The sequence below is a fragment of the Paramisgurnus dabryanus genome, chromosome 1, assembly GCF_030506205.2.
Source record: "Paramisgurnus dabryanus chromosome 1, PD_genome_1.1, whole genome shotgun sequence".
Lineage (NCBI taxonomy): Eukaryota > Metazoa > Chordata > Actinopteri > Cypriniformes > Cobitidae > Paramisgurnus > Paramisgurnus dabryanus.
The window spans coordinates 51,361,572-51,388,876 of record NC_133337.1 but is presented as its reverse complement, the minus strand read 5'-3'; the positions used below and the strand labels follow the sequence as shown (position 1 = coordinate 51,388,876).

At 38.9% G+C, this 27,305-nt stretch overlaps 2 protein-coding genes across 11 annotated transcripts in view; both read left to right on the top strand.

Annotated features, from left to right (window-relative positions):
• cacna1g (calcium channel, voltage-dependent, T type, alpha 1G subunit) overlaps nucleotides 1–27,305 on the top strand; it is a 166,485-nt gene that overhangs the window by 77,549 nt on the left and 61,631 nt on the right. For all 10 annotated transcript variants that reach the window (XM_073815448.1, XM_073815437.1, XM_073815438.1 and 7 more), the window contains 3 exons: nucleotides 296–419; nucleotides 9,056–9,124; nucleotides 13,087–13,271. In XM_073815448.1, coding sequence (XP_073671549.1) covers nucleotides 296–419; nucleotides 9,056–9,124; nucleotides 13,087–13,271 — 378 coding nt within the window. The remainder of the gene's footprint in view (nucleotides 1–295; nucleotides 420–9,055; nucleotides 9,125–13,086; nucleotides 13,272–27,305) is intronic.
• On the top strand, nucleotides 16,799–21,407 carry LOC135758677 (uncharacterized). The gene is made up of 2 exons (XM_065273274.1): nucleotides 16,799–17,622; nucleotides 17,800–21,407. The coding sequence occupies exons 1-2, from the start codon at nucleotides 16,856–16,858 to the stop codon at nucleotides 20,921–20,923; spliced, it is 3,891 nt and encodes a 1,296-aa protein (XP_065129346.1). The 5' UTR covers nucleotides 16,799–16,855; the 3' UTR covers nucleotides 20,924–21,407.

The following is a 27,305-nucleotide window of genomic DNA, read 5'->3' as shown; positions in this document are numbered from 1 at the left end:
AGATCGGGGTTGAGGAAGGGAGGTTGGCATGACAACGGTGCTGAATGTTCCCACACAGTGCTGTTCTGAGCATGAATTCTTAAACAACAGGCCAAGTCTCAAAGACGTTAAAGAGTACCGAGCACTATTTATTCATAAAAGCAGCCGTGCGGGCGTGTGCCGGCAGACACTTTTCAGCACCATTATCCCATAGACGTTAAACTGCTGTGAACAAGCGGCTTCATAATGAATTTATTTCTTGATCAGCATCTTGTCCTTCGTTGCATCACGCTGATGTTCTGATTATATCTTGCAGGTTTCGTATGACATGCAATAAGATCATCACTCACAAGATGTTTGACCATGTGGTTCTGGTCATCATCTTTCTCAACTGCATCACCATTGCCATGGAGAGGCCCAGAATCGACCCCTCCAGTGCTGTGAGTAATGCAACCTCACACATACCGTACACAACCATGACTTTCGAAATATTCACTGTGGGCATAATATGGTCAGGTCAATGATACACTGATCTCATTGGCTATTGTTGCTTACTTGTTTTTAGTTCATTCCCAACGGTAAACTGTATAGCTTTGTTGGTTTTCTGTATGGGGCAAGTGCACATCATCGTGCCAAATGGTGATTCAATTATCTACATGGTTCGCCAATGCTGAGAGGGTCAGATACGTAGATAAACACTACAATGATTTTACATAATGTTGAAAAAGCAAGCCTTACTGGAATAATACAGACATTATCAGGTAAATTCACATGGGTAAACATTGAGGGGTCGCAGTTTGGCTCAGCGGTTACCTCCTGTGGGCAGATAGCATAACTACCCTGTTATGCAGACAGAATTTTTTACATGTAACATATAGGCCCAAAAATAGTAGATGTTTCCCCAGTGCCCTTTCTTTTGCATGAAATGGGTTTATGTTTTTTGATGTCACAGCTCATGTATCCAGTAGAGTGTGCATGCCTGTGCCATCAGCCAATCAGCTTTCTCAAAATGTCATTTTTCCTTTGCCTCCAAAGTGATTAGTCACATAGCTCAGGTTAATGACATCGCAGTGCCTATGAAGAAATGCTTGTAGCACGCAGGTTGCATTCCTCCGGGGTGTTATGCCAAGCAGCTGCCATTGAGATGAATGACTGCAAACAGACAGATTTCTCAAGGAATTACAGATTTCCCTAATGTAGATGCTGTATGCACAAAAATGCATGTTTTGCAAAATGAATCGTTTTGTCGGTTGGTTGTTATTCTTGTCTAGGATTGCCACTTGATGATTATCTCACTTGTGGTTTTATGTTGGTGGATCTGAGATAAAAAAAAGTGGATTATTAGTTGATGATTTGGGTTCATGATGGCTTTGCGGCACTTTTAGGATATAAAAAATATAAAGACTCAGTTTGTTATTTATGCTTTCTTACAGACCTGAAGGAAACAAGCAGCAGTGCTTAAATGTTTTGCAACATCTCATTATCAGCTTCTTGTGTTTACCACTTGCAGCGGTTATTTGTTCCCTCTGGAAGACAAAAGAGTATGAGAAAGCCAAGCAAAAAATGAATTAAACATCCCATAATAGTTATTAAATGGAGTAGAATAACACATATGTTAACTTTGATATGACTAAACTGGTGCTAGTCGATAACAGTAGTTGATGCCATTGACATCCAGCATTTTTGCCAATGGGAAGGCTTTCTGTAAGTTCACACCGCCACAGACTTGAGCTTCCAAAGTTACCGGAAGTCATTAATTTACAAAGGAAGCTGGCTTCTCACAGCTGCAAGGAGCGTCAAATCCATCGGCGTTGCGTTTTGGGCATCTTGAGCGACCAGAGCGTCAATCAGAAAGTTGAAAGACGCTCAACTTTGTGGTAATGAGCTATGACGGAGTTCAGCGGCAAAAACGGCAGCAACCAATCAGAAAATAGCCTAGACGTTCTTCGCTGGCTGATTCCAGAGAAACATATGATGTAAACTCGTTCCTGCCAAAACATTAGTTCTGCGAAACAGACTTCAGAGTGGCCAAAGCGTCAACAAGCGTCCCGTACTTTTTGACAAGCATCCTTGACCGGGCGGCCTGAGCTTCTTTGAAAGCTCAAGTCTGCGGCGGTGTGGATGTACAGTTTGAGCATTGGCTGACGTTCATCTGGAAATCAGATCATTCTGATTGGCTGTTCGGCACAGCCAGCCAGTGCTCAAAAAATAAAAAAGAACTGACAAAGGAAGCACATGTTGAAATCAGGAGTAAACCCACAGAACGCTCATTCCATTTTTTCCATCTTTAATTCCAATATGTGAATATTATATCTCATATGATATTTTAGATATTACAAATCCATCTGTGATTAGCGAGTGCTGCTTTGTTTATTTTTTAAATCATTTACCTCTTCTAGTTTCCCATTTTCAATAATTAATACTGCGGAAAAATATCACATCTCACATACTGTAGGAGCAGAACCGATGTGCTACATGGATGCCATACGTTTGGTATTCTGAATGTTTTATTCTGAATGACTACAGTATAAATGCATCAATTTTATATTTATTTTATTGTAATGTTATTTCATAGTTATCCTTCTCTGCCATACATTAGTTTGAGATTGATCTTTCATTGTGTTTGCGCCATGTACTGGTACCAGCATTGTAGATGTGTTTTTCATAACGTTTTGTAACCATAATGTGCTACAGAAGGAAAGTTGTGTTTTATGCATCAAGGCCCATTGAATGTGAAGTGTGTATAGGGACGCATACATTTGCATGATGTTGGTCTTGTAACTGATGAAGCAGAAAGCAGGCCTAGAGCACTCCGCATGGAAGAGCTCTGCGGTGCACACAGACCAGAGAAATGAAGGAATAAACACATTAAGACACGCCAATAACTTTAACATGACGAAAACTCACTGGTGAAAGGTCAGGCGTTACTTGGTCCATTATTTTTTATTCATAGATTTATATTTTATCGCTCACTGTTGTTCACACAAGTTATAGATTCAGAATGGAAATGGCAATGGGATATAATGGAAACATGCAAAGTAGTATTGCATGTTAGAGGGTTCTAAGGTGTCCCCAGAAATTTTCAAGAGAAAAACATTAACAATTTTTTGTCTTTATTATATCACAATAACTATTATTTTAAACAGTTCAGATGTTTCTTTACAAAACATGGATATATGGATACTGTGCAAAAGTCTTAGGCAACCATCACCGGCTTGTTTTAGCAAAGTTTTAATGTCCATCCATATTTATTTTTCTTTTTTTAAAGATACAAACAGAAAATACAGGAAATATGTACACAAAGTTAAAACAGAAAAATTTTCAGAATTAAATGTCTTCTTCAGGCATTAGTCAGTATTTAGTGTGACCTCTCTTGGCATCTCTTGGATTTTATTACATTTAGGTTTAAGAGATCCTGCAGCTGCCTGCTCTTGCTCAAGTGGAAGGGGTGTTTACCCTAAATACATAAACAATTAATACTACAGCACATACACATTTACTGTATTTTCTGGTTGAATTCTTATAAAGAGACTGATAAATAATAATATGATCACTATACAATTGCAAAAACAACAAATCTAATGGTAGCATGGTGTCCTAAGACTTTTGTATAGTACTGTATATTTTTGGAAATGGTCCCTCTCTAATGGTACATCATATGTGGGGGTCCCTGCCATCATAAAGTTTGAATGCATGAAGTGTGTGCATTTTATATTGCTTTGCAATGTTATGCAGGATTCTTAGGGCAATGGAAGTGTGCAGACTTTACTGCAGAAGCCGGTACACGTGTCATTGTTATTATTATTTGTAGACAGTGAGAGATTGTGTTGTACAGGAAGGTTGTTTTTCATTCTGTTATTTTCTGGGGTTTAATCCATGTAATCCGGTTTGTACCATGTGAGCCACTATGATATTTGTGTACTTGCCCCTAAAGACATCACATCAGCATTTTCACAGGAGAAATACTTCTTTCCCTTTCCTACGCTCTACATGGTATAAAATCATTTTCAAGATAAATTTACCTGTGAAGCAACATTGTGTAGACGTGTTTTACCCAGACGCATTGGCAAATAGGTTTTTCCTACTTATTTGTGAAAACACGATTTAATATTTTAAGAGAATTTACTTTATACAGTAAGAACGTCTTGAGGGCTCTTTGATTTTTACTACAGTAAAACGCCACAAAAATGATTCGTTGCCTGAGTTGGTTTAACATATTCTACAGTGCTTTTTCACAGTATACATAATGAATTTTCAAAGATGTATAAATGCCCGGATGATTTTGCTCTATGGCATGATCTATCATTCTTTTTAAAATGGGTAAACCTTTAAAATGTGTGCCGGTAATGAGCTGTGAAAGGTTGGGTGGAGAAGGTGTGCATTTCAATAGGGATCCTTTGGTTTTCCACTTTTTCCCACAGTTTGACGTGACATTTTTGAGAACTTGCAGAATCCTTGGACCAGGTAAAGTCTTTCTGGTCCCATCGTCACTGCGGGATTAAATTATGTAACGTTGGCAGTAATAGAACTCATTGATGTTGAGGTTATGCAAACCAGGACCCATCTCAATGACAGACTCCATCTAAAGTAACAGGTACCTCACTGAGCTCAGATGTGTGTCATTAATATTTCATATGGAGACATTTTTCCATTTGGATATGAACAAATGCCATCAGATTCTCCACCTGAGCCCCCCATGAAGACTGGGCCTGAGCATGTCTTTCCACTACTCAACGTAATGGGAAATAGGTAAAAAAGACCAAGGGGAGTTTAATTTTTTCATTCTCTCTCTCTCTCTCTCTCTCTCTCTCTCTCTCTCTCTCTCTCTCTCTCTCTCTCTCTCTCTCTCTCTCTCTCTCTCTCTCTCTCTCTCTCTCTCTCTCTCTCTCTCTCTCTGCAAAGTTTTGGGACTTACAAGCTCAATTAAATATTGCTGTCTTCATAGACCCTAGAAAAAAGGAGAAGACATGGGCCTTGTGAAATTGTGACCCAGTCTGTGAAAACCCAGCTAAAGTCACTTCTGCAATTGTGATGCTAGACATTACCATGGCAACGTTTAAGCATCTTGCAGCTGCAAAGCTGTTAAGAAACATTAATGAAAACTGTTTAACTGTTGGTGTTTGCAATAAATTAGCAGATAGTTCTCAGAGATAGTTCACAGATAGACTTGTTTTTAACCAAACTGGATCATGCATCAGATCAGGAGTGACATCCATGTTTAGCTGCAGTGTGAACACGGCCTATCTCTATTTCTGTTCTCTCTGCTCAGCCTCACAGTATTTTACACCTGTGTATGTGTGCTACTTCAGACATTAAGTAACCTTTAAAAGAATCAGAATGAGGAGATGGGTTGACTGACCCTTCTCCTTTGCTATTCCCCATTCATGAAATTTCTCCAACCCACACAGACACGGTTCACCCAACAATGAATGAAAACAAGCCTCAGAGCAGAAAGGAATGGCAAAGACGTCAGTGTGTTTTTAAAAACAATGATGATGTCAGCATGAGGTTTTCTCATAGAGAATGAATGAGTTTTAGTGCATGGCGCCGTGACCCTTTGAAGCCTGCATCGGCGGTGGGTCATGGGAAAGACGGCCCTTGGGCCCTTCTGCTCAGATTCAGTAGCAGAAGGACAAATAATCCAAGGGACCACGTTCTTCACATTCCACTGTGGAGATCAGCATTGCGTATTTTGTTTCCACACCACTTGTTTAAAGTACGAATCAGCTTCAGCACTTAGAATCTACCGCAAAATCCATTGCCAAGTTTATGTGTAGGGCTGAATCCTTGCTACTAACTAGTCACTTGCTACCAGTTCACTGAGAGAAAACAGGTTTGCAGGATTTTCATTTCATTCTGCCTTATCAAAAAGAGACAATAAATATGTATATGTAATACCAGTTGCAAAACTATTATTAATTTTACACATATTTTGCCGATGATCTGTTTCAAATTGCTAGCATGAGCAGCCTTATTTCCACCACTCTTGTAACATCAAGATTTGTATTCACATCTTTGTTGTTTAATTCATCGGTTCCATCTGTTTCTTTTGTTCTCTGTCAGTACACCAATTCAGCAACACTAACAAATTACCATAATTGCTCTAGGAAACACACATTTGAAGTCACCATGAAATTTTAATGAAAAACTGTATTTTTTTGGAATATTGTGGTATATTTTTTTACAAATGACTTATCTATGAGCTTCAGTATTTAAAAAAAAATAATTATTCTTTAATCAAAATCTCACAAATGTCCCCTCCTCAAAACAATCTATCTTTACTTATGGTCATATGGCATGGCAGGTGGGTGGGGTCCGGTAAAAGATCGCAGCAATTATCAATTAGCAATTAGTTGGGCAACACGACCCAACTTCAAACGATCAAATCAGTTCTCGATGGACGAATTCAAGTCCAGCCCTGCCTTATTTCATAAAATTTTACGGAAGCAATAAGGTACGAGAGGCTGTGCTGTATTGTGAATAAGCTTCACGTCGTGCCTAACATCGCCCTTCAGCCGTTACTTTTATAAAACGGTAACCACACAATATTAAAGTAAAAAAAATATTAGTGCAACTTTCATGAAGTTAAATCAATAAAAGCACTCCTCCGCTAGAAAAAAATAGTCCCTGACCGTGAACAAAAATGTGTTCCAATGTGTAATTTGCATGAAAGCTCAAATAAAAACAACAAACCGATACGTGTGGTTGCTAAGGGCGCAGTGATATATAGAACCGTTGGGTGAAGCAGTCATAGCCGTGTGTTTTATCGTGAATAAAGCACACCTATTGACCAATCAGAATCAAGGATTGGAACCAACTGTTTTATAATCAGATATAAGTCACCACTAGGAAAGCAAGACAATGGCCAATTCCCTTTCATGGCGACTTTAAAATGTCTATTTTCAGGGGTGTACTGAACCATGGTATTTCTTTAATATTTTTCTTTTATATGTTTTTTATAATATAATATATTATTTATTTATTTATTTGGCCATTCATTCATTTATTGTCGTGAATCATTGAACCCTAGACCAAATAGCTCTGCCTTCGATAGAGTTTTTGCATTTAAAACACAAAAGTTTCCCTGTTGTCAATAATTTTATCACTTAAATAGCACCCTTAAACTACCCTTTAACTACAGTTTAAAAACATGGTTACTGTAGTAGAACCATGTTAAACATAAAATAACCATGTTTTTGAAAACCATAGTTAAACTATGGTTAGTGTAGTAAAACCATGGTTTTGCTAATAATAATCAATACACCAAAAAAAACATTGTTACTACACTTTTTTTATAAAAACATGGTTACTTTTCGTAAGGGCATATTTAATTTTTTTCTGTTACAGTAATTTCTACATGCTTTAAAACTGCTTAAATGTAATTTCCTCATTAAGTATGCACAGATCTATGAATATGCAAATTAGTCGCTGCCTCTAGTCAATCGCACAGCTCGGACATTATTTATGAATATGCGAATTAGTCCCTGCCTCCATCCTTTTCTATGTGTAAATATATATCAGTCCCTGCAGAAAAACGCGATTATGCGATCGCATGATTCAATGCATACTGTAATCAGCTAAAGTCTGCATATTTATGTGGGGCCGCATTTTTTAAAATAAACCGCACTTTCGCCACACAAATTGCAGATATCTGCTCGCAAAATATGCAGGGCTTGCATGATTTCATTATCCCCGCATTTTCTTAGCAAAAAGTCATATATATCTTAGCAGAAAGTTAAAATTTTTTGCATTTACCTCACACATATGCAGCCATGTCCACTGTTTTCATGGGAATGTTAGAAAGTGACGAAATTACGCAACGTGAACATCAATGAAAAGCTGCAACAGCTGAAAAGTTTTTTGCAATTTCACAGTTTTCTGCAAGTTCCAGCAATTTTGGCAAGTTCCTGCAATTTCATCGCATAAAATTGCATAAATATCACGCATCATTGCATTTTTTAAGAAAATGTGCCGCAAGATCAAGGATTTTTGCCCACAACAATCACAAAAAAACTCCATGTTTTTCTGGAAGGACTGATATATGCAAATTTTGGACAAATAACTGCCAAGTTTTGTTTCACAATGTATACCTGAACTGCGTGTTTGCCCCACTAATTGTTTTTAGGGCTGATGTTTACAGGTTTTATATATAAAATACTCAGCAATAGTGCTGAATGATGAATTTGCACATATTTTGTCTTAAAGCATATTAAAAACACATCACTGCTTTGCACAGCTGCACAAGAGCAATATGTGAGCAGTCAGCGCCACCCCGGCCGCAGTTCATATGGCTTTCGGTGGGCTTGTTTTTGTTTCTGGTAGGGGTGAGTCAGGTTCCTTCCACCAGCAGTCTGTAGGATTTAGCTTTTTCAGCATGAGAGCATTAGGATGGAGTGGGTTGATGCCCTGGAAATGTAACACTGTTGACAGTGGCACTGTCTGTTATGGTAGAGGAACAAACAGTCCTGGCTCGGCTCAAAGCATTGAGGTGGAATCGACTGAGCCGGCTCCGTGGGACTGATGCACAGCGCTAGCATTTTTGGATGCCGCTGTTTTGTAGTTGTCTTGTTTCATAATCTCTCTTCTTTGTTTCCTTCACATGCAGAATAAAAGCAGCAAAGCTTCGTATACAGCAATGCTTTAATTTACCTTAATCTCCGATCTGTTGTTGTTTAAAGAGATCTATTCAAATATAGTTGCAACAAATAGCTCCTATATCATATTTCATAAACATGATGCAAAGTTATTCTTTCTTAGTAAAGAATAAATAATGATGATTAGAGATGATTTACTTACCTAGAGTTTAGATACAGTTACTGTCATGAAGCTATTACTCATTTATTTATTGCCCGCTGTGATATCAAGTAGTATCCACTGTGAGTGCTGAAATGTACCGCGTGCTGTGTAAAGTGTGTTTGATGGTGGATTTGTGAGATTTTAATGTCCATGGAGTACTCATTGCGTGGGCAGCCCAATAGATGCCTTTACAGGAGGCACCTCTGATGTGTTGCCACACAGACACAGAACCTACACTGACTCACCCATCACTTCCCTGCTTGTCTGGTTCTCTCCACAGGAACGCATCTTCCTGACGTTGTCCAACTACATCTTTACCGCCATCTTCGTGACCGAAATGACAATAAAGGTAGGTGACGGGCCTGGCATTTCTTCTCAGCGTGGCATCTTTCCTGACAGAGGGTAAACTAACCCTGCCTGGGCAAGAATATCAGCCAAAAGCTGACTAATTTCACTTCCCTGTGGCATTTATTTACTGTAGTGTCCATTACTTTTACATCAGCTTGGCTATTGTAGCTCAGTTAGTAGAGCATTGTGTTAGTGATGCAAATGGTACTAGTTTGATCCCAGATAACACACTGGAAAAAAAATCTAAATCAACATCTAAATCTAATGTAGTCAGGTGAAATTGTACCCACTCAGGCTTTTCTAATAGACCTTTTCCTTCAATGGATGACTTCCTGTTGGGCGGAGCTAATACAGTGCTTGAAAAGAACAATACAGTATATGTACCAAGTTTTATGACCGTCCGAAAAACTAACCTTAACACTCTAGGCAGAAAAGGGAAATACAGAGTCTCCACCTCCACACCCACACTGTTAAAAGTTGGTTCAACTTAAAAAAGTAAGTTCCAGATTTCACTCTCTTCCTGAAACGGACTGATTTGGTACAAAACTCATCGATTTGAAAAGAACAGTGTCCCTGATTGGCCAGCTAATCTATGCATTGTGATTGGCCTGAATACCTCTGACATTAGCCGAAAATGTGACACTCCTTACCATGTTTGAAAGATTCGGTCACAATGCAATGCCAACAGGAGTTAACTTACAGGCTGTGAGTCCGAAGCGGGAGGAATTATGAGAATGACGGTCTTGCCTACATCACCAATCCCAGGAAGTAAACTGTTGCGTACAATCCGTGTGTTTGTTGTAGTAAAAAAAGAGATAACTCGTGTTATCGTTTACTTTTGGGTTTGTACCTTTTGCATATCGTTTACTTGTACAAATACACACTTACACACCAAAGGAAGTGTAAAAATGTGAACCGGACAATACTGTAGGTGCTCTTTAAAGTTTGAATTAATTTAACTTAAAAACACTAGTTGAAACAACATTTTTTTACACAACCTTTTTGAGTCAACTAATATTTTTAAGTTGAATAAACTAAAAATGTGAAGGCAACCAGGTAACTTACTTTTTAAGTTGAACCAACAGCGGACCACTATGATGCACGCGCAACATTTCACGCCATATTAAGGAAATAGTTGACTCAGTAATGACAAGTATATCAGAATTCTGTTCCATTTCGGTGACAGGTGTTTTTCTCTGTTGAAACACAATATGAACGTTTTAAAAATTGTTCACGTAGTCCTTTTGCGCTTTGCCATATATTAACAATTCAGTCGTTCAAGTTGACAAACATTATCACCATCTTTGTCTTAAAAACAGAGCTGTGAAAGACTGTGGAAAAATATTGGCATACGTGAACAACATGAATTCTGAATATATAATGATGGAATTTGTTATTTTTGGGTGAGCCGTCTCCTTAAGCTCCTTCAAACAAGGACTATAGCAGCATTTCTAAGTGTTACAATTCTCTGAAATGCTCAACTGCTGCCAGTCAGCTGAATTAAACATTTGAACAACTGCAGCTTTTAAAGCATTAAAGGCAAAACAGAATCTAGACTCCATTTGACATGAAAGGACTATTAGGCGAGTACTCTCCATTTTGCACTCTTCGCCACACCAGTTAATATTAAGTAGGGGGAGATCGTCTGCCAGATATTCAAATGACTTTCGTTGAAATGGAAGAACATGCGGAGACGTCTCCGGAGAAGAGCGAAAAGTTCATAGAGGCCAGGCACAGAGGTCTAGGGTTTCTATTCTGGAGCACTGCTTTATGCCAGGTCACGCCCACCCAGAAGATTTCAAATGAAAATCATGGCAGAGAATAATCTTTCTCACCCGAGGTTAATTACCAGTAACTGACAAAAAGTTTCTGGGCCGGATGTAGATGACAGGGCTGTTGAAATTCCTGGCTTTTGTTTTCAGACGTGCCTTTGTTCACGCTGACGTTTGATCACATTGCAGTTTGATATATTCGCAGCTACATCATTAGGAGCTGCACGCTCGTGCTAAGCACTTTTACTGAAATGATTCTTATTTCTGGTTTGTTTACCTCAGCTTTTTTTACCTCAAGGTTTTCTTTTATGTGCCTGCTGTGTGTCACTCTAACCTGATATATTGTCAGAGATGCCACAGTAGCGTGACAAAAAGCTCAAGGGAATGAAAACGATGTTTCTTTCAAAGTTCACATTTCAGACACGTCAGCTATGTCACGTTTCTTGTGATGTGCATGTTCTTTGTAAAAAAAATGTAACTGCCTTTGCGACTAGACACAATGTTCAGATTTCAAGCAAACTTCTGTTTTTGCTGATTTTAATACTTTTAGTATTTATAGATTTTAACCATGTTCAATAACAAACACGACACATGTTTGTAATGAAAGCTACAGTAAAGAGACCGTGTTTACAGGATATAGAAAATCTGCATTTTTACATGATTAATAACAAATTTTACTTTCCAAAAGCCGAAGTGTGTAATTTCTATACCAGTAGTGTCAACAAGCAAAAATAAAGAAATAATAAATAATAATATTTTAAATTGGTTTTCCCCTACATGCCATTGGTCTAATGCTGCGTTCACACCAAATGCAAATAGAGCATCTGGTGTGTGTGTTTTCAATGTTAAGTCGCGTCTGGAGGTCTCGCGGCTGGCGTTTAGCATACCGTGGTACAGGTAGATGCAAATCTGCCTTATTCTAGTTCACGCGAATGATGCGAATTGACACGCAAATAAGCCAAATTGAGCGTTGCCACGGAAACGCACAAGTTGAAAAATCGGAACTTTAGCAGAAAATTTTGCAGCGTTTACAAAGCAGGAGCTTGATCAAGTAGTGACTTCATTACAGGAAGCGCAGACGGCCCTCGCATGATGCAAATTTCTGCGTGAATGTCTCGAATGACTAGAATTTCACGTGCAGCTTTCAAGCGCGAATGAAGCGAGTAATCTCTAAAAGTTCAAGCTTTCAACTACGCGCAAATAGCATTAACGATATTAGCATCCACATCACTGGACGATAACTATGCTAATTTGTTCATGCGCGGCACTTGGCAAAGCACTTGCCTTGTGTGGCATTAACTAATATAGCATATTTCTAGTAATAAAAAGAGTTCTTGTTGCATTAACATGGCGGGTAACCAGCAGATGACCTTAACATGCTTAACATTGGCATAGTCAGTGTGGTACGAAAAAAGGATTACATAGACAATTTCATAACAATTGCATAAGCGCTGGATACCTGAGGTAATTTGATGTTATGGACCTCAGCAATGAACTTCTCCACAGTGTCATCTGTCTTTTCAAATGCGTGTGCTGAAGTTAAAATAGATTTGATTGGCTGTCAATGGTTTATTGTTCATTAAATGAAATCCCAACGATATCGTTCATTGTATCTTTATTGTTATAGTTGCTGTGTGAACTCCGCTATTCTCTTTAATATTAAACGATTTTAAAATCTATATTTTTATAGTTATCGTTATAATGTGAACAGCCCTTAAAACTTTGTTGAGCTGGTTGGGTGCAACAAAAAAGGCAATGCCAGTGCCCTATAGTATTTTTACAGAAATTGTCTGTTTGAGGGAAATCAACCTTCAAATGACCTACAGTACTTGTGCATATTAATGACTAATCTATATGTGACCTTGGACCACAAAACCTTTCATAAGGGTATTTTTCTTATTGAGATTTATATATCATCTGAAAATTTAAAAATACGCTTTCCATTGATGTGGTTTGTTAGGATATGACTATATGTTGTCGATAAACAACTATTTTGACCAATGCAATGTATTCTTGGCTATTGCTACAAATATACCTGTGTTACTTATGACTGGTTTTGTGGTCAAGGGACACATATACAGTATAAAGCTGGAATATATGAAGGAAATGTAATGAAAAAATGAATACATCAGCTTTTGAAATTTGCATTAACATCTGTGCTCATCATAGTATGCTTGTTGGTGTTTTGAAGGTGGTTGCCTTGGGCTGGTGTTTCGGAAACAAGACGTACCTGAAAAGCAGCTGGAACATTCTGGATGGCATGTTGGTGATGATCTCAGTCATTGACATCCTGGTTTCCTTGATCTCCAACAGCGGCACTAAGATCCTGGGCATGCTGCGTGTGCTACGGTTACTGAGAACCCTACGACCACTTAGGTACTAAACACAAGACCACTTAAACATTCATTCTGTATTGTATTACATTAATATACTCAAGTTACAATTGCATCAAAGCTTACTGTTTGACCAAACCACCCATATTTTTACCCTCTTGCACGGTAAATACTTGAAGTACTTCAGGTCAAAGTGCTAGATTTGCATTTTTATTAAGCATCTGCCTTTTCACGGGAAGTATAATTAATATAAAGCTTTGAGTTTCAATATTATTCATTTATCCTCTACCTCACTTAGCACATAATTGGTGCAGGTTGTAGCTGTGTTTGTCTTTTATGTATGTGTGCCTTGCACATTTCCCTCTGAAATGGGATTTTCTGGAGGCCTTCCGTACTTATAAATATTTATGACACATTGAAGCTGAAAATAAAAATCAAATATTCATCTTTCCTGCCCAATTTGCTCATAAAATGCTTACACTGGTCGTTCACCTCGGGCTGCCTCCCTTCTCTTTTTAAGTACAACTCGGGGTCAACCTCAGCAAATTACTTGTGCTACCAAGAAACCATATTCTGGAAGTTACCGGAAAGAAACGATAAAGGGAAAGGAACATTTGGAAACGATTTTGCATTTTATTCCAGAATTTCTGAATTTATTTCAGTATATTGAACAACAATAAAATCCAGAAATATTCAATATTTATTTTAATATATCAAATTATTTGTTTAATGATTCCACATGTATACATATTCTCCTGTTGTATTTACTGTATCTATTAATGTTAGGGGGATAGGAGACGTTAATTTGTTTAAAGGGATAGTTCGGCCAAAAATGATATTAAACCCAAGCCGTCCATCATTTTTCAGACGAACACATTTAAAGTTAAGGGGTCCACGTCTTTAAAGTCCAAAAAATGTGCATTCATCCTTCACAAAATAAATCCAAACGGGTCCACGATGAAAAACAAAGGCCTTCTGAGGGTAATCTGCGCGGTGTTGTTGTAAAAATATCCATAATTAAAACTTTAAATATGAGCTTCCGCATTCATGATGAGAGCGTATGCATTTTATGGAGGGTTCTGTGCTGCTGCTCTGTACCCCCGCCCTCCTTTGGATTTCATTCATGTAACCGCACATCAAAAGGTTTTTACATAGGCAGATGAAGGTGAGTTGTCACGCAACTAACGTCTTCACCTTTTGAATCACGCTCAGGTGCGATTGCGCTCACACCGCAGCCTTCCGCACATGAGCCGAAGTGAACCACGCTCCAGCCCACCTCTGCAATCCGGCCGGGGCGTGATTAACCAATCCGCGCCCGGGCGTGGTACAGAGCGATCACACTATTCAAACAAACCAGGCTTTGGGGGTCAAACGTGCCAAAGTGTCGTTTGGTTTGGATAGTGTGAGTATACCCTAATGCAAAAGTAGGGAAAACACGGAAACATGTAAGTGGAATGTATTTGCGGAAGCAGCATCATTGAAGTTAAGGTTGTAGCTAAAATGCGAAACATAGTTTGAATTATATGGGCATTCCTCAAGTGAAATTGATTCGACTGATGGCGCTCTGACAAGTAAATAAGGCATATGCAATAAATTAGAGAAAAGGTGAGTGGGTCCAATATCTTAAACAGTGGGTGGGTCTTGTCCCACCCATCATATAATAGGCTAGTGACAATGCCCCAGAATTTTTAAGATACCCCTACCGGAGGTAGAACTAAACCCAATTATGTTTTTCCTCATCTCTAAGGTCTCCCATATATGAAATGGATTCTTGGCTCAAAATATTTTACTGCTAAGATTGTTAAATTAATAGATATTGTTATACACCCCAAAACAAAAAAAAGAGTAAAATATAGCCTGTCCGTATGGAGGTTAAGGCAAATAAACTAGTGCAGATCAATCCCACAAGCTCTGAGAGCTTTGAAACTTGACATGTTTGTAGTCAAGAAGTTGCTTTACCTACCAGAACAGACTGGATGTGAATATCTTGATGTATGGAAAAAACAGAGACATATAAACACATACCTAAAATAAGCGGACATATACAAATTTAATATCTATGCAGAATGTTTTCATTAACTTTGTGGTTGCTTTGCCATGGATTATCATAGAAACATATATGATGGCTTGTTGGAAAGGTGGGGTTGTGCTGAATCTGGCAATACCAAATTTGTAAATAAAGCATGACCAATCAGAGTGTTCTGTCACTTAATGTATGACGTGTCTAAAATGAACACACAAAATATTTAAGATTCATGATACATTTAATAACGATACATTTTATAAGGCACAATATACTATATGATTCCTATGAAACACAGATCAAATTGAATCATGTTAACATTGAAATGCAACACCTTTCTTAAAATATGTATATCCACTTTTATTTATATTGTTAGCTTTTGTCTGTCCAGGCCAGCAGAGGGCAGTAGAGCACTCACTGCTTACTTCACCCCATTGGTGTGATCATTGATTAGATAAGAATAAGATATTAGTGTTATGCTAATGGTTGGATCTAGCTGTAGCTAGCTACTTTATTGATATCTTCCTAACCAGACAGGTAAATAATTACAAATATTATGTCATATGAAAAGGCTGACCTAGCCTAATACAAGAAGCTAAGTAGCTAGTTGTATAAATTACTTAGTATAAATTACTTAATGTTGCATGTGTAATTCAACTTGATCTGCATTTCAATGAAAATTCTGAAATGTATATAATTTTTCCTTTTCACTAGTCTCTTGAATTATGGAGAATGTCTTACAGACATTGGATCCAAAGCTTTGTATAATTTGTGGGAAACAATTTGAAAATGGCAAGAAAAAAGATCCCTATGTCCAAAACCCCACAGTAGAAGGCCTCCAACGCATACTTAACCTTGCTCAGCAGAGAGATGATGATGTCCATAAAACTCTGGCTCCATATACAGATGACATACTTTCCTCCAAAATCAAAGTTTCATATCATGTATCATGTAGAGCGAACTACTGCAGTAAGACAAAAATCAGTGAGCAGCAGCAAGTTGCAAATGTTGAGAGTGAGAGCACATCTGCACCAAGAAGGCTGAGTAGGGCTGATACAACATCATTTGAAATACGGAGAGATTGTTTCATTTGTGGGAAGGCCAGCTCTAGACCAGAACCTCTGACACCCATTTCGACTGGTACAGGCACAAGTACCAGAGACAAGGTCCTTCGGGCAGCTTCTGAAAGGCTTGATGAAGATGTACATCTTCGAATTCTTTCATGCCCAGATCTTTTTGCATATGATGCCAAATACCACAAAATGTGCCTTGCACACTACATCTCGGAACGAAATATAGCAGCTGCCAGACGAAGAAAAGAAACAGAAAAGCAGACCAGTGTCTATGACAAAGCCTTTATTAAGCTCACTGAAGACATTGATAAAACAGTATTGTCCAAATATATGAAAGTGAAGACACTCACCTCTTTGACTGATAGCTATGACAACATACTAAAGACCATTGCTGAGAAAGGAGGTGTGTCCATAGTTCAACACAAGAAATATAGATCCTGGAAACTAAAGGAAAAGCTGATACAGCATTACAAAGACAGGCTTGTATTTGTTCCACGTCCAGGACAGTCAGATCTGATCTGCTCAGAAAGTATGACCATAGGTTATGCACTGAGGGAAGCTGCTAAACTCACAGAAATAACAGTAGACAGTGAGACAACATTTCCACAGACAAGTCAGAGTCTTTCCGAAATCCAAATATTACACCGGGCTGCAGACATATTGAGGAAAAGCATGGAGCAGATAGAGCATGACAGTCAATCATATGTCAGCAGTGACCGTCTATCACGTCTCCAATGCAGCAAGTATGTACCCAACATCCTGTATGACTTTGTCAACTGGTGTGTTGATTCAGATGCCCACAGAGATTACCAAACATGTGATGATGACCCAGCTTCAAAGGACAATCTCTGTATTATCGCAATCTGTCATGATCTCATTGGACAGAGCTGTCACATCCATACGCCAATCACACTGGGACTTGCCATTTTGATACATCATGAGTTTGGTAGTAAGACACTCATCAATGAGCTCAGTGCAATGGGGCACTGTGTTTCCTATACAGAGGTTAGGCACTTCCTCACATCTGTGGCAGCAGACCAAATATCAAGGACAGAGAGTGGTGTCTACATCCCAACTGGCCTCACTGGAGTTGCTGAACATGGAATTGTTGATGCAGCCATCGACAACTTTGACCAAAATGAAGACACCCTGGATGGGAAGCGTACAACTCATGCTATGGCGTCTGTTGTGTTCCGAAGAGGCCAAGTCTCCACAGCAGATAAATGCCTAGCACGGGTTCCACAGAGGTCCCTCACCACCTTAAACACGTTTGATATGAATGAAGATAAACTTTACAGGTACATTTGGTCCATTATTTTTTCTTTCATGTTATGGTATTTGCTTAGTCACATGAACAGCTGAAGATAAATACAAATTAATGTTCAAGATGAAAGTATGTTTTGATTTTTTAAAGTGATTTGATATTCAATGCATATGATCATAAGCTTATCCTCTCATTTCAATTGTGATTACAGATACATCAAATCTACAAAGCGACCCGAACCACCTGAACTTGCCCAACCTGAGTTACTGCACACAAATACAACAATCTCTAAAGCAGCTGAAGACAGAGATCTGGTATGGAAGCTGTCCAGAAATTTATTTGAGAATCAACAGCATGTCCCTGCTTGGTCTGCATTTAATGCCTTCACATCAGACACTGCTTGTTCAGTAGCCAGTGTTCTCTACCTGCCCTTCATAAGAGAATCACCCTCAGAATTGTCCACCATCTACACAGCTATGATACGACTTGTACAGCTTGCTGCAGAACTGGGACAGCACCATATTCTTGTGACAGCAGACCTTGCCATTTATAGTAAAGCACAACAGATATTGTGGAGCAAACCATTGCCCTTACAAGGAAAGATAACAATGAAATTGGGAGGTATGCATATCACAATGGCTTACCTAGCAAGCATCGGAAAGCTCTATGGCGATGGTGGACTGTTTGACATACTAACTGAGTCAGACGTGTATGCAGAGGGAACAGCTCGACAGTTGCTTCAAGGAAAACAGCTGGCAAGAGGAGTAAGAAGCATAAAGCTAACATCTGAGGCTCTGTTCAGGCTCTTCTGGCAAGCCATGCAATCATGGCTTGAAAAACAAGGCCTATGTGCAACGACTGAAGCACAAGAACAAATCCTACGCGATGTACAGCATGCATTTCATGGTAATGACAAGGCCACTGCTCAACAGCTCATCAGTGAAGTGGAGACTGAACTTCCTGAGATCCAGAAGAGAATCCAGATGTTCATAAATGAGGGAGTTAAGCAATCAGCAACCTTTGGATACTGGTTAATGTTCCTCAGTGGGGCTGATCTATTGCTAAGGATTCTTCGTTCGGAGCGTGAAGCTGACTTTCAACTTCACCTAAATTGCATGTGTGAAGTGATGCCTTGGTTCAGGGCTGCTGGCAGGACCAATTATGGCAAGTACATGCCAATCTATGTTGCAGAAATGAGAGCACTTGAACATGAACAACCAGAAGCATACACATTCATGCAGCAAGGTGGGTTTGTTGTTCGCCGGTCTGAGCATCGAAGCTTCAACTGTGTGCCTACAGATCAGGCACTGGAGCAAACCATTAATCGAGAAGGCAAGAGTCAGGGTGGAGTTGTTGGCTTCACATTACGAAAAGGAGCTCTCACAAGATGGTTGATGACAAGACATGTGACCACTGCATATGTGGATGCCATGAAAGAGCTTTGTGACACTGATGATCAGAGCCCGAAAGCACACAAGGAGCATGGAGCATCCAGAATGGACCGAGACGAAAGAGACATACAGAAGATAATGGAAGCTGTAGAGCAGAGGCAGAATCCCTTTGATCTTGATAGCATTCCTGAGGAACTAATCAACATAGCAAGTGGTCAGGTTGCATCTGAGAAAGTTGCAAAAGACCTCTCAAGCTTCCTCCAAGATGGTGCGAAGCAGAATGCCATCTTTATTGAACAACGTCTGGCAAAATCAAAAAGAACAAAGAGCTTCTGGGAGCCAGAGAAAAGAAACCAGTGTGCAACCTTCAAGGACATGAAAACATCAGTTGGAGTCAGCATTTCTAGAAAGGTTCACATGGACTCAGATGTGCTCTTTCGAAGATTACTGGCTGTCTCAAAGCAAAGAGAGGTGTCCTTGGAGACTGTGATGTCTCACGAACTCGCAGCTGTCCCGCCCTCTTTGTTTTATGATGATGGAAGCATGAGGAAGACAACAAAAGCTGACCTGGCCAAGAAACTTGAGGCTGTTGTTGAAGAGACACAGCAGCTGCCAAATGTTAAAGAACCATCAGCATATATCATTGATGGAATGGCTCTTCTACAGAGTCTCAATGAATCAGCCTTTCAAACGTTCAATGACCTGGGTGAGTGTGTCTGGAAAAAGATCGCAACTTTAATGGGAAAGGAAGTTAACAGCTGTGTCGTTATAGTGTTTGATAGATATGACCACCAACACTCAGTCAAAGATCTTGAAAGACAAAGAAGAGGCACCATTCACACCAGCAGACGAACACATATCATCACAGGACAAACAAATGTTCCAAACTACAGAAAATACCTCAGGATCAGCGGAAACAAGGCTGCTTTATGTAGCTTTGTCAGCACCTACATCGCCAGTACTGGGCCAACGAAAATTTCTTCAGGGAACACTGTCATCTTGGCAGGTGGCTTTGAAAATGGTCAGGAGGTTAAAAGGATTAGCAAGTCAGGCATTGACTGCTTGAAAGATCTTTACAGTGACCAGGAGGAGGCTGACACGAGGCTTGTGTTACATGCAATACACCTTGCACAGTCACATTCTCGTCTAATTGTCAAATGTGATGATACAGATGTACTTGTTTTGCTTCTGTACTATTCTAGCAAAGGGATGTTTGGATCCTCAGCAGTTTTTATGCACTCTGGACATGGCCTTAAGGAAAGACTCATCCCTATATGTTTGATCGCTCAGAAGCTTGGAGCAGTGCTTTGTGAGTGTTTACCTGCATGCCACGCTCTCACGGGTTGTGACACCACAAGCAGTTTGTACAGAATTGGGAAGGCCACTGCCCTCACAAGACTGAAGGCCCATCTTTGTGAGTTACAGGAAATGACCAAATTTGGACTCTCTGGTAGCCTGGAAGAGGCTTTACCTGTGGCAAGAAGGTATGTCCTCCTCCTGTATGGCCAAAGAAAAAAGGTGGATGGGCATCCTTGCACCAACCTGGATGAGCTGAGGTACACACTAGCATCTACTACAGATTTGTCAGCAGCAAATCTACCTCCAACAGAAGATGCCTTCCAGCAACATGTGCTGAGAGCCTTGTACCAAACAGCAGTGTGGCGTCACAGCCACCTGGCCAAACCTCTTCTCTGGAACCCAATTGGTAGAGGGTGGAGGCTCAGAGAAGATGGGTGTATTGAACCTGTGATGTTCCAGAAGGCACCAGCACCTAAAGAAGTTAGAGACATCACCCACCTTTACTGTAAAGATGGAAACTGCAACGATGCCACCAAATGCCAATGTCTTTCAGTGGGCTTGACCTGCACAGAGTTTTGCTCTTGCCCTTTCCCAGACTGTCCAAATATGACCCACTTTGTCACTGAAGACAATGTGGATGAGTGAGAGTGGTGTGTTGCAGTTATAACATCATGGGGGCTGACCTCAGAATGGCTACCAAAAGGAGTTCATGTTTCAAATGGTTGGTGCTAGAAAATAAACAGCCTGAGAAGAGAGTGATTATCCCCCCTCTGAGTATTTGTTTTGTTAGATTGCCATTTGTTTGATTTAAGATAGTAATTTAATTTGTATTTGTATTGTGAAGTTAAGTTTTATAGTTTTATTAAAAGCCTCATTAAGGTCAAACTGCATCCTGACTCCTGGTCTCCTTTTTGTGTTATGGTAAGGTGTAATCTTTTGATTTCAATCTTTGTATCCATATAGTACAAGGTGCCATATGAAATGTTTCATTATTAAATATATCTTATATTTGCATTTCTCAACATTATTCTCACCAATGATAATGGGCTTTGGACTAAATTATGTCAGTGTTCCATTTTCTTTCATTTTAGACACCTCATACATTGAATGACAGAACACTCTGATTGGTCATGCTATATTTAGATATTTGGTATTGCAGGATTCAGCACAACCCCACCTTTCCAACAAGCCATCATATATGTTTCTATGATAATCCATGGCAAAGCAACCACAAAGTTAATGAAAACATTCTGCATAGATATTAAATTTGTATATGTCCGCTTATTTTAGGTATGTGTTTATATGTCTCTGTTTTTTCCATACATCAAGATATTCACATCCAGTCTGTTCTGGTAGGTAAAGCAACTTCTTGACTACAAACATGCCAAATTTCAAAGCTCTCAGAGCTTGTGGGATTGATCTGCACTAGTTTATTTGCCTTAACTCCCATACGGACAGGCTATATTTTACTCTTTTTTTTGTTTTGGGGTGTATAACAATATCTATTAATTTAACAATCTTAGCAGTAAAATATTTTGAGCCAAGAATCCATTTCATATATGGGAGACCTTAGAGATGAGGAAAAACATTATTGGGTTTAGTTCTACCTCCGGTAGGGGTATCTCAAAAACTAAAGCACTTTTTGACCATTTGTCACTAGCCTATAATGGTTGTGACGCGCATGCCTAACAGATGATTTGTCAAGCTCAGAATTTATGACTAAAACCAGAAAATACGTTTTATTTTATTTTATAAAGCAGATATTTTATGATGGCGAGTGTATCCTTTCACAAGAATCTTAACAATCCTTCTGTGTTGTATTAAATGAATGTGTGTGTGATTGAACCAACAGCTGTCTTGTGCAGATGTCTTTTATGCGTTATTGAACCTGCGTAATTTGATAAACAGAAATCGGGAATTCTTCACTGTTATATGTTTTTATATATAACAATGTTTAGCTTAGGGGTGGGCTTCCTGGTCCTGGAAAATTTTGCTTCAACCCTATTAAACACACTTGGTCATTTCCAAGTAATCTACAGCCTTTGATTAGATTTTTCAGGTGTTTGATTAGGGTTGGAGCTAAACTTTGCAGGACAGTGGCCCTTCAGGACCAGGAATTCCCATCCCTGGTTTAGCTGAACTGAGTGCCAAGTAAGGTCACACTTTAAGCAAGATATTTTGTTGGAACGACCCTCCTTAAACATCTATAAAGTAGCATAATTTAAACCGTCTGTGTATCCACAAAGACCAAAAAGTATAAATGAAACATGAAGTGGTCTCCTCAGCGTTGTCGTTTTAAAGATTCACACAGCTTCCTCAGCTGCCAGACCGCTCTTCTTTAGAGTAGTCTACCATGCGTCTGCGCCTTTGAACGTTTTTGAGTCTTGATCCTTCTCAGTCAACTGACATCATATTAATGCACCTCTGTGTGGAGTCCAAGTTAAAATCAAAGGAAAGACAAAGACAGCTGTAAAAAAGTCTCCACAGCGTGAGCTCGACTGCTCTGGCTAAAGCCAATGCGTGCAAGGAACGGGAGGCAATCCAGGCCACATGTCTAACTGCGATGCTCATCCATTTATTTGTATCTAAGTTACTTTGCATGTAAAATACTTCATTGTATATTAATCCATTGTTCTGTTTTGTTGAGCATTCAACCTTAATGTTTGTTTAATCAATGCCGTACACCTGGAGCGGTACTGACCAATCGCAGACAGGGGGTTTGAGAAATGTATATGAAAACATTATTTTTGCTCTCAATTTTTGTGATTTGATAAACTAGGCCTTGGACTTAACTATTGTTTTGCATTTCATGCTATGTAATGCATCACAATATGAGAATTAAATTGGTTGTGGTTGCACTCACATTGATTTTAAGGTAGCCTGAGATTGCCAGTTGTGCCTATTCATGCGGTGCATTTGTATGTATAGGCATTGTCTGTGTGTATCACGCATACATCCCTATTAAGCATTAAGGATATTGTTACGTGTGGCATGTGCATGTTTGTGTGGCTTTGAACTGTTGTCAGAATGATTTATGCATGCTGTTAATGGTGAATACACGCACACTGTGCATTCATCAACTCTTTGACCCCCAGGTTAAACCCATCCACTGTATATTGCACTGCATGCCAACAATGCAGATTTCAATTAATCTCAACCAAATGTCTTGAAAATGTGTGTAGTCATATATCCTCCACTGTTCGTGTGTGTACCAGAGGAACAAAGCATCTTTTAAACACCTGTACCCCTGACCCCTCCATCTATCTACTGGTATCATACAGCTCTGCCTCTTACAAGCTTGACCTCTTTGCACCATACAATGCAAAGAACCCCATATAATCTGCTGCTTTATTATTGTTTGTGGATATTCATTTCCCAGCACTTTTCCCAGGCATTTGTTTAGTTAATCTAGCTGTGCTCAGCTTGAAGAAAGTTCGTTTTTTTTCCGCATTTTCGTCTATTTGCTGTAATTGCAAAGAATTACGACAAAAGATGGCACAGGTAGTCGCCTTTGGATTTCATTAGGCCATGATGGGGTCTTTTATCCCTTATTGTTTCTGGATAATAACTTGTGTAATTGTGTTTGAGGCTAAAGTTGTCTTTTTACCAGATAACGTGAGTGTGCATGGATATGAGAAAGAGAGAGAGAGATAGTGAGAGAGAGAGAGATAAGCAGAGAAAGCACAGGTTGTAAAGCTTGAAGGGACACTCCAATTTTTTTTTGGAAATATGCTCATTTTCCAGCTCCCCTAGAGTTAAACATTTGATTTTTACTGTTTTGGAATCCATTCAGCTGATCTCCGGATCTGGCGGAACAGCAAAGTCCTTGATTATTATGCCAGTTTGAGAGTATAGTTCCTAGCCATATCTGCCTAGAAAATTGCAACTTTTAATTTTCCGTCTGTTTTAGCACACGATGTAACTACAGAAGAGTCAAGTTTTAAATAGGAAAAATATCAAAACTCTTATTTTTGGTTATTTTAGGCGCGATGCTAATGGTCTAATCAGATTCAATTGATTATGCTAAGCTATGCTAAAAGTGGTACCACCAGACTCAGAGATCGGCTGAATGGATTCCAAAACGGTACACATCAAATGTTTAACTCTAGGGGAGCTGGAAAATGAGCATATTTTCAAAAAAAGTGGAGTGTCCCTTAAGCATTTTTCTCTGGGCATATGCCTCATATTGTACCAGTTGCTTGTTTTATGTTCCAAATTTGGAATAGTTCACAAAAAAATTGTGTTGTCGTTTTACAAACCTGTGTGACTTGCAGAAGAGGCTTTCAAGCTCCACTGTCAAAAGGCACCATTAAGGTTGTCCATATTACTTTTGTACTTCAAAATAGTTGAAATATAGGGCATGAGTCATTAAGGTGCTTTTTAGTTCTTGGCAGCCTCTGATCACCATTCTTCATAAACATCTTGTTTAACATCTGGGTTCGGAAAAGAGGAAAATAAATTGTTTGGAGCGAACATACAGTATAGGTACAATTATGACTTAATTTTTTGATAATTCGTCCCTTTGGATTTTCCAAAATGTTTGGTTTAATAATGTAGTTTTAATACCATGCTCTCTTGCTTTGTGTTTTTTCTTTAATTTCACTGATATCCTCAGATTGTGTGCTCGCTGTGTGTGTGTGTGTTTGTGTGAGAGAGAGAGAGTCAGGGAGTCGCAGTTTGAGTTCCCCAAACCGACGCATCCCAGCTACAGCCTCCTTTAATTACAGCCGGGATGCAAATGTGCCTCTGTTTACTGGGAATAAGAAGCTCCTTCAGTGCTCCACTTATTGTTCCCTTCATTTATTTATATATTTAATTAATTAATCCTATCAGAATACAAGCACCAGATACAAGCAGTGAATATGAAAGGTGTAGTCTCTCTAAAAGCCTGAAAGCATTGTTCCTATATCACATGTTCACAAAAAACAATTGCCTTGCTACAAACAGACCTAATATCTCACAGACCTTTAGTGTTTTTACCAAAAAAAACCTTATTGAAACATGCCATGCATAGGCAGTGTTTTGCGTTTGTGCTTGGGGGGCACCTGATGGCAAACAAGGAAACTGCAATACTTTGAGATTAGCGCGAGAGTTCGTGTTTTTTTTAAATGGTTTAATTAAAACTTTTTATTACTTATTAACTTTAAATTATTTAAGCCTAATTAAGTTACTCAGTCTAAATATTAAGGTTAGACAAATAAAATACGAGTTCTTAAATTTCTATTTCATTAATAGTTCAGACAAAATCATAATTGTCTCTGGTCTGGGGGGTGGCAGTGCCCCCCTCCCCCCCCCCCAAACTCTACCCATGACACCATTGTACTTCCATGTTTTTGGACTTTTTGTACAATAATAATACCATGGTTTGTTGAATGTGTACCGTGTTATAGTATTAGTTCCATGGGAAAATAACATAGGTATATGTAAATGGAAGAGTACAAATAATCTTGTTGTAACCATGGTATATATACACAACAGTAGATTTCAAAGTTATTTGATTCAATCAAAAATGTATGTAATAATCTCAACCATACACTTTCCATCTTTTCTTTGTTGTATCTTCCTTTTAATCTTTTGCTCTTCCCCTTACTTTATCATACACACCAAATGTTTTAAATCACACACCTAATTAAAAATGACATAAGCACCCAACTTTTCTAGGTTTTCACCAACTTCACCAACACCTCAGGCGCTAGCGCCCTCTGTTGGTACTGGGTTGAAATCATGTGGTAAGAGTACACTTGAACATGGGATATTATTTCACAACACTCACTGGACCCTCGCTTCCAAGTTTACTTCAAGATTAGCATAGGTCTAGACATATTGATCCTTCATCATTTGACATTTCCATAATTGATTTTATGGTATTACCCGAAATCCCCAAAGTGAGCTTTGATAAACATGCTCGAAGAGATGTGTGGAGATATTCAGACAAACAAAAGACACAGCAGGTTCTTATCTGCACACCCTCTGGCAGCTTCCTTTCTCTCTCCAAACAGTCACTTTGACTAAATCTGATTTCTGTCTTAACAGGGACTTTTCTTCATTCCAGACACTGATATAATCACAGCGCAGTCCTTAAAAAGATCAAAGTGAGGGATCAAACCAGTCTTTTGCCTAAGCTTCGTCAAGAGACAAAAATCAATGGCACCTGATGAGTGCTAATATGCCCCCTTTTTTAGTCTAACTAAAGAAAGTCCTTGTTTGTGTAGTCTGGTAAAAATGATGTAATATTATGATTGTTGCTATCCACTGTGCCACTGCCCGGAATTATATTTTCATTGTGTACTGTAAGCATGCACTAGCTGGGCATTTTTAACTATTACAGATGTGTCTCTCTATTTTGTTTAGCATCTTGCAGTATAAACATTCAGTTTTTAAGACACGTTTCAAGTTCAACTTTTATGTTTCCTTTTATCTGCGTTTGATGTGAAAAACGCGGCTCCTTACGCTGCTGATTTCCAGTAACAGGAATGTGCATCTCGTATGTTATTGTGTATTTCTAAGCAGGTGTCACCATGTCACTGTGTGCAGCAGCCTCCCTTGAGTTTGGCAGGTGTGCTGTTGTGCGGTTAATAATTAGCCTTCATAGTTTCTCCAGCAGTTTAATTAAACTGTCGTGTTTCTGTGCAGCACAGAAAGTTTTGCAATAGCATCACACTGATGCTTAGTATAAAAACTATGGTGTAGTATTTTTTAAATGTTGCTCTGTTCACTCGTAATAGAGGTAGATTGCAGTATTGATCGAATGCAGGGATTTAAGTCAACCTGACTGAGGATGGGCACTTCGAGTCACTTAATAGTTGAGTACTCTAATGCAAAAGAAAAATAGTAATTGATTATTCTAAAAATGCTAGTTAAAAATAATGAGTATGACATGGATATTAAAATAGTATTGTACATTATTGATTTTTTAAAAGCAAATACTCATCAAGTGGAACATGCAGGATGACTCTAATATACAGTACATAAAATACCAAAAGTACAAAAGGGTGATTCTCAAGAAATCCAGATTTAGAAGGTGTCC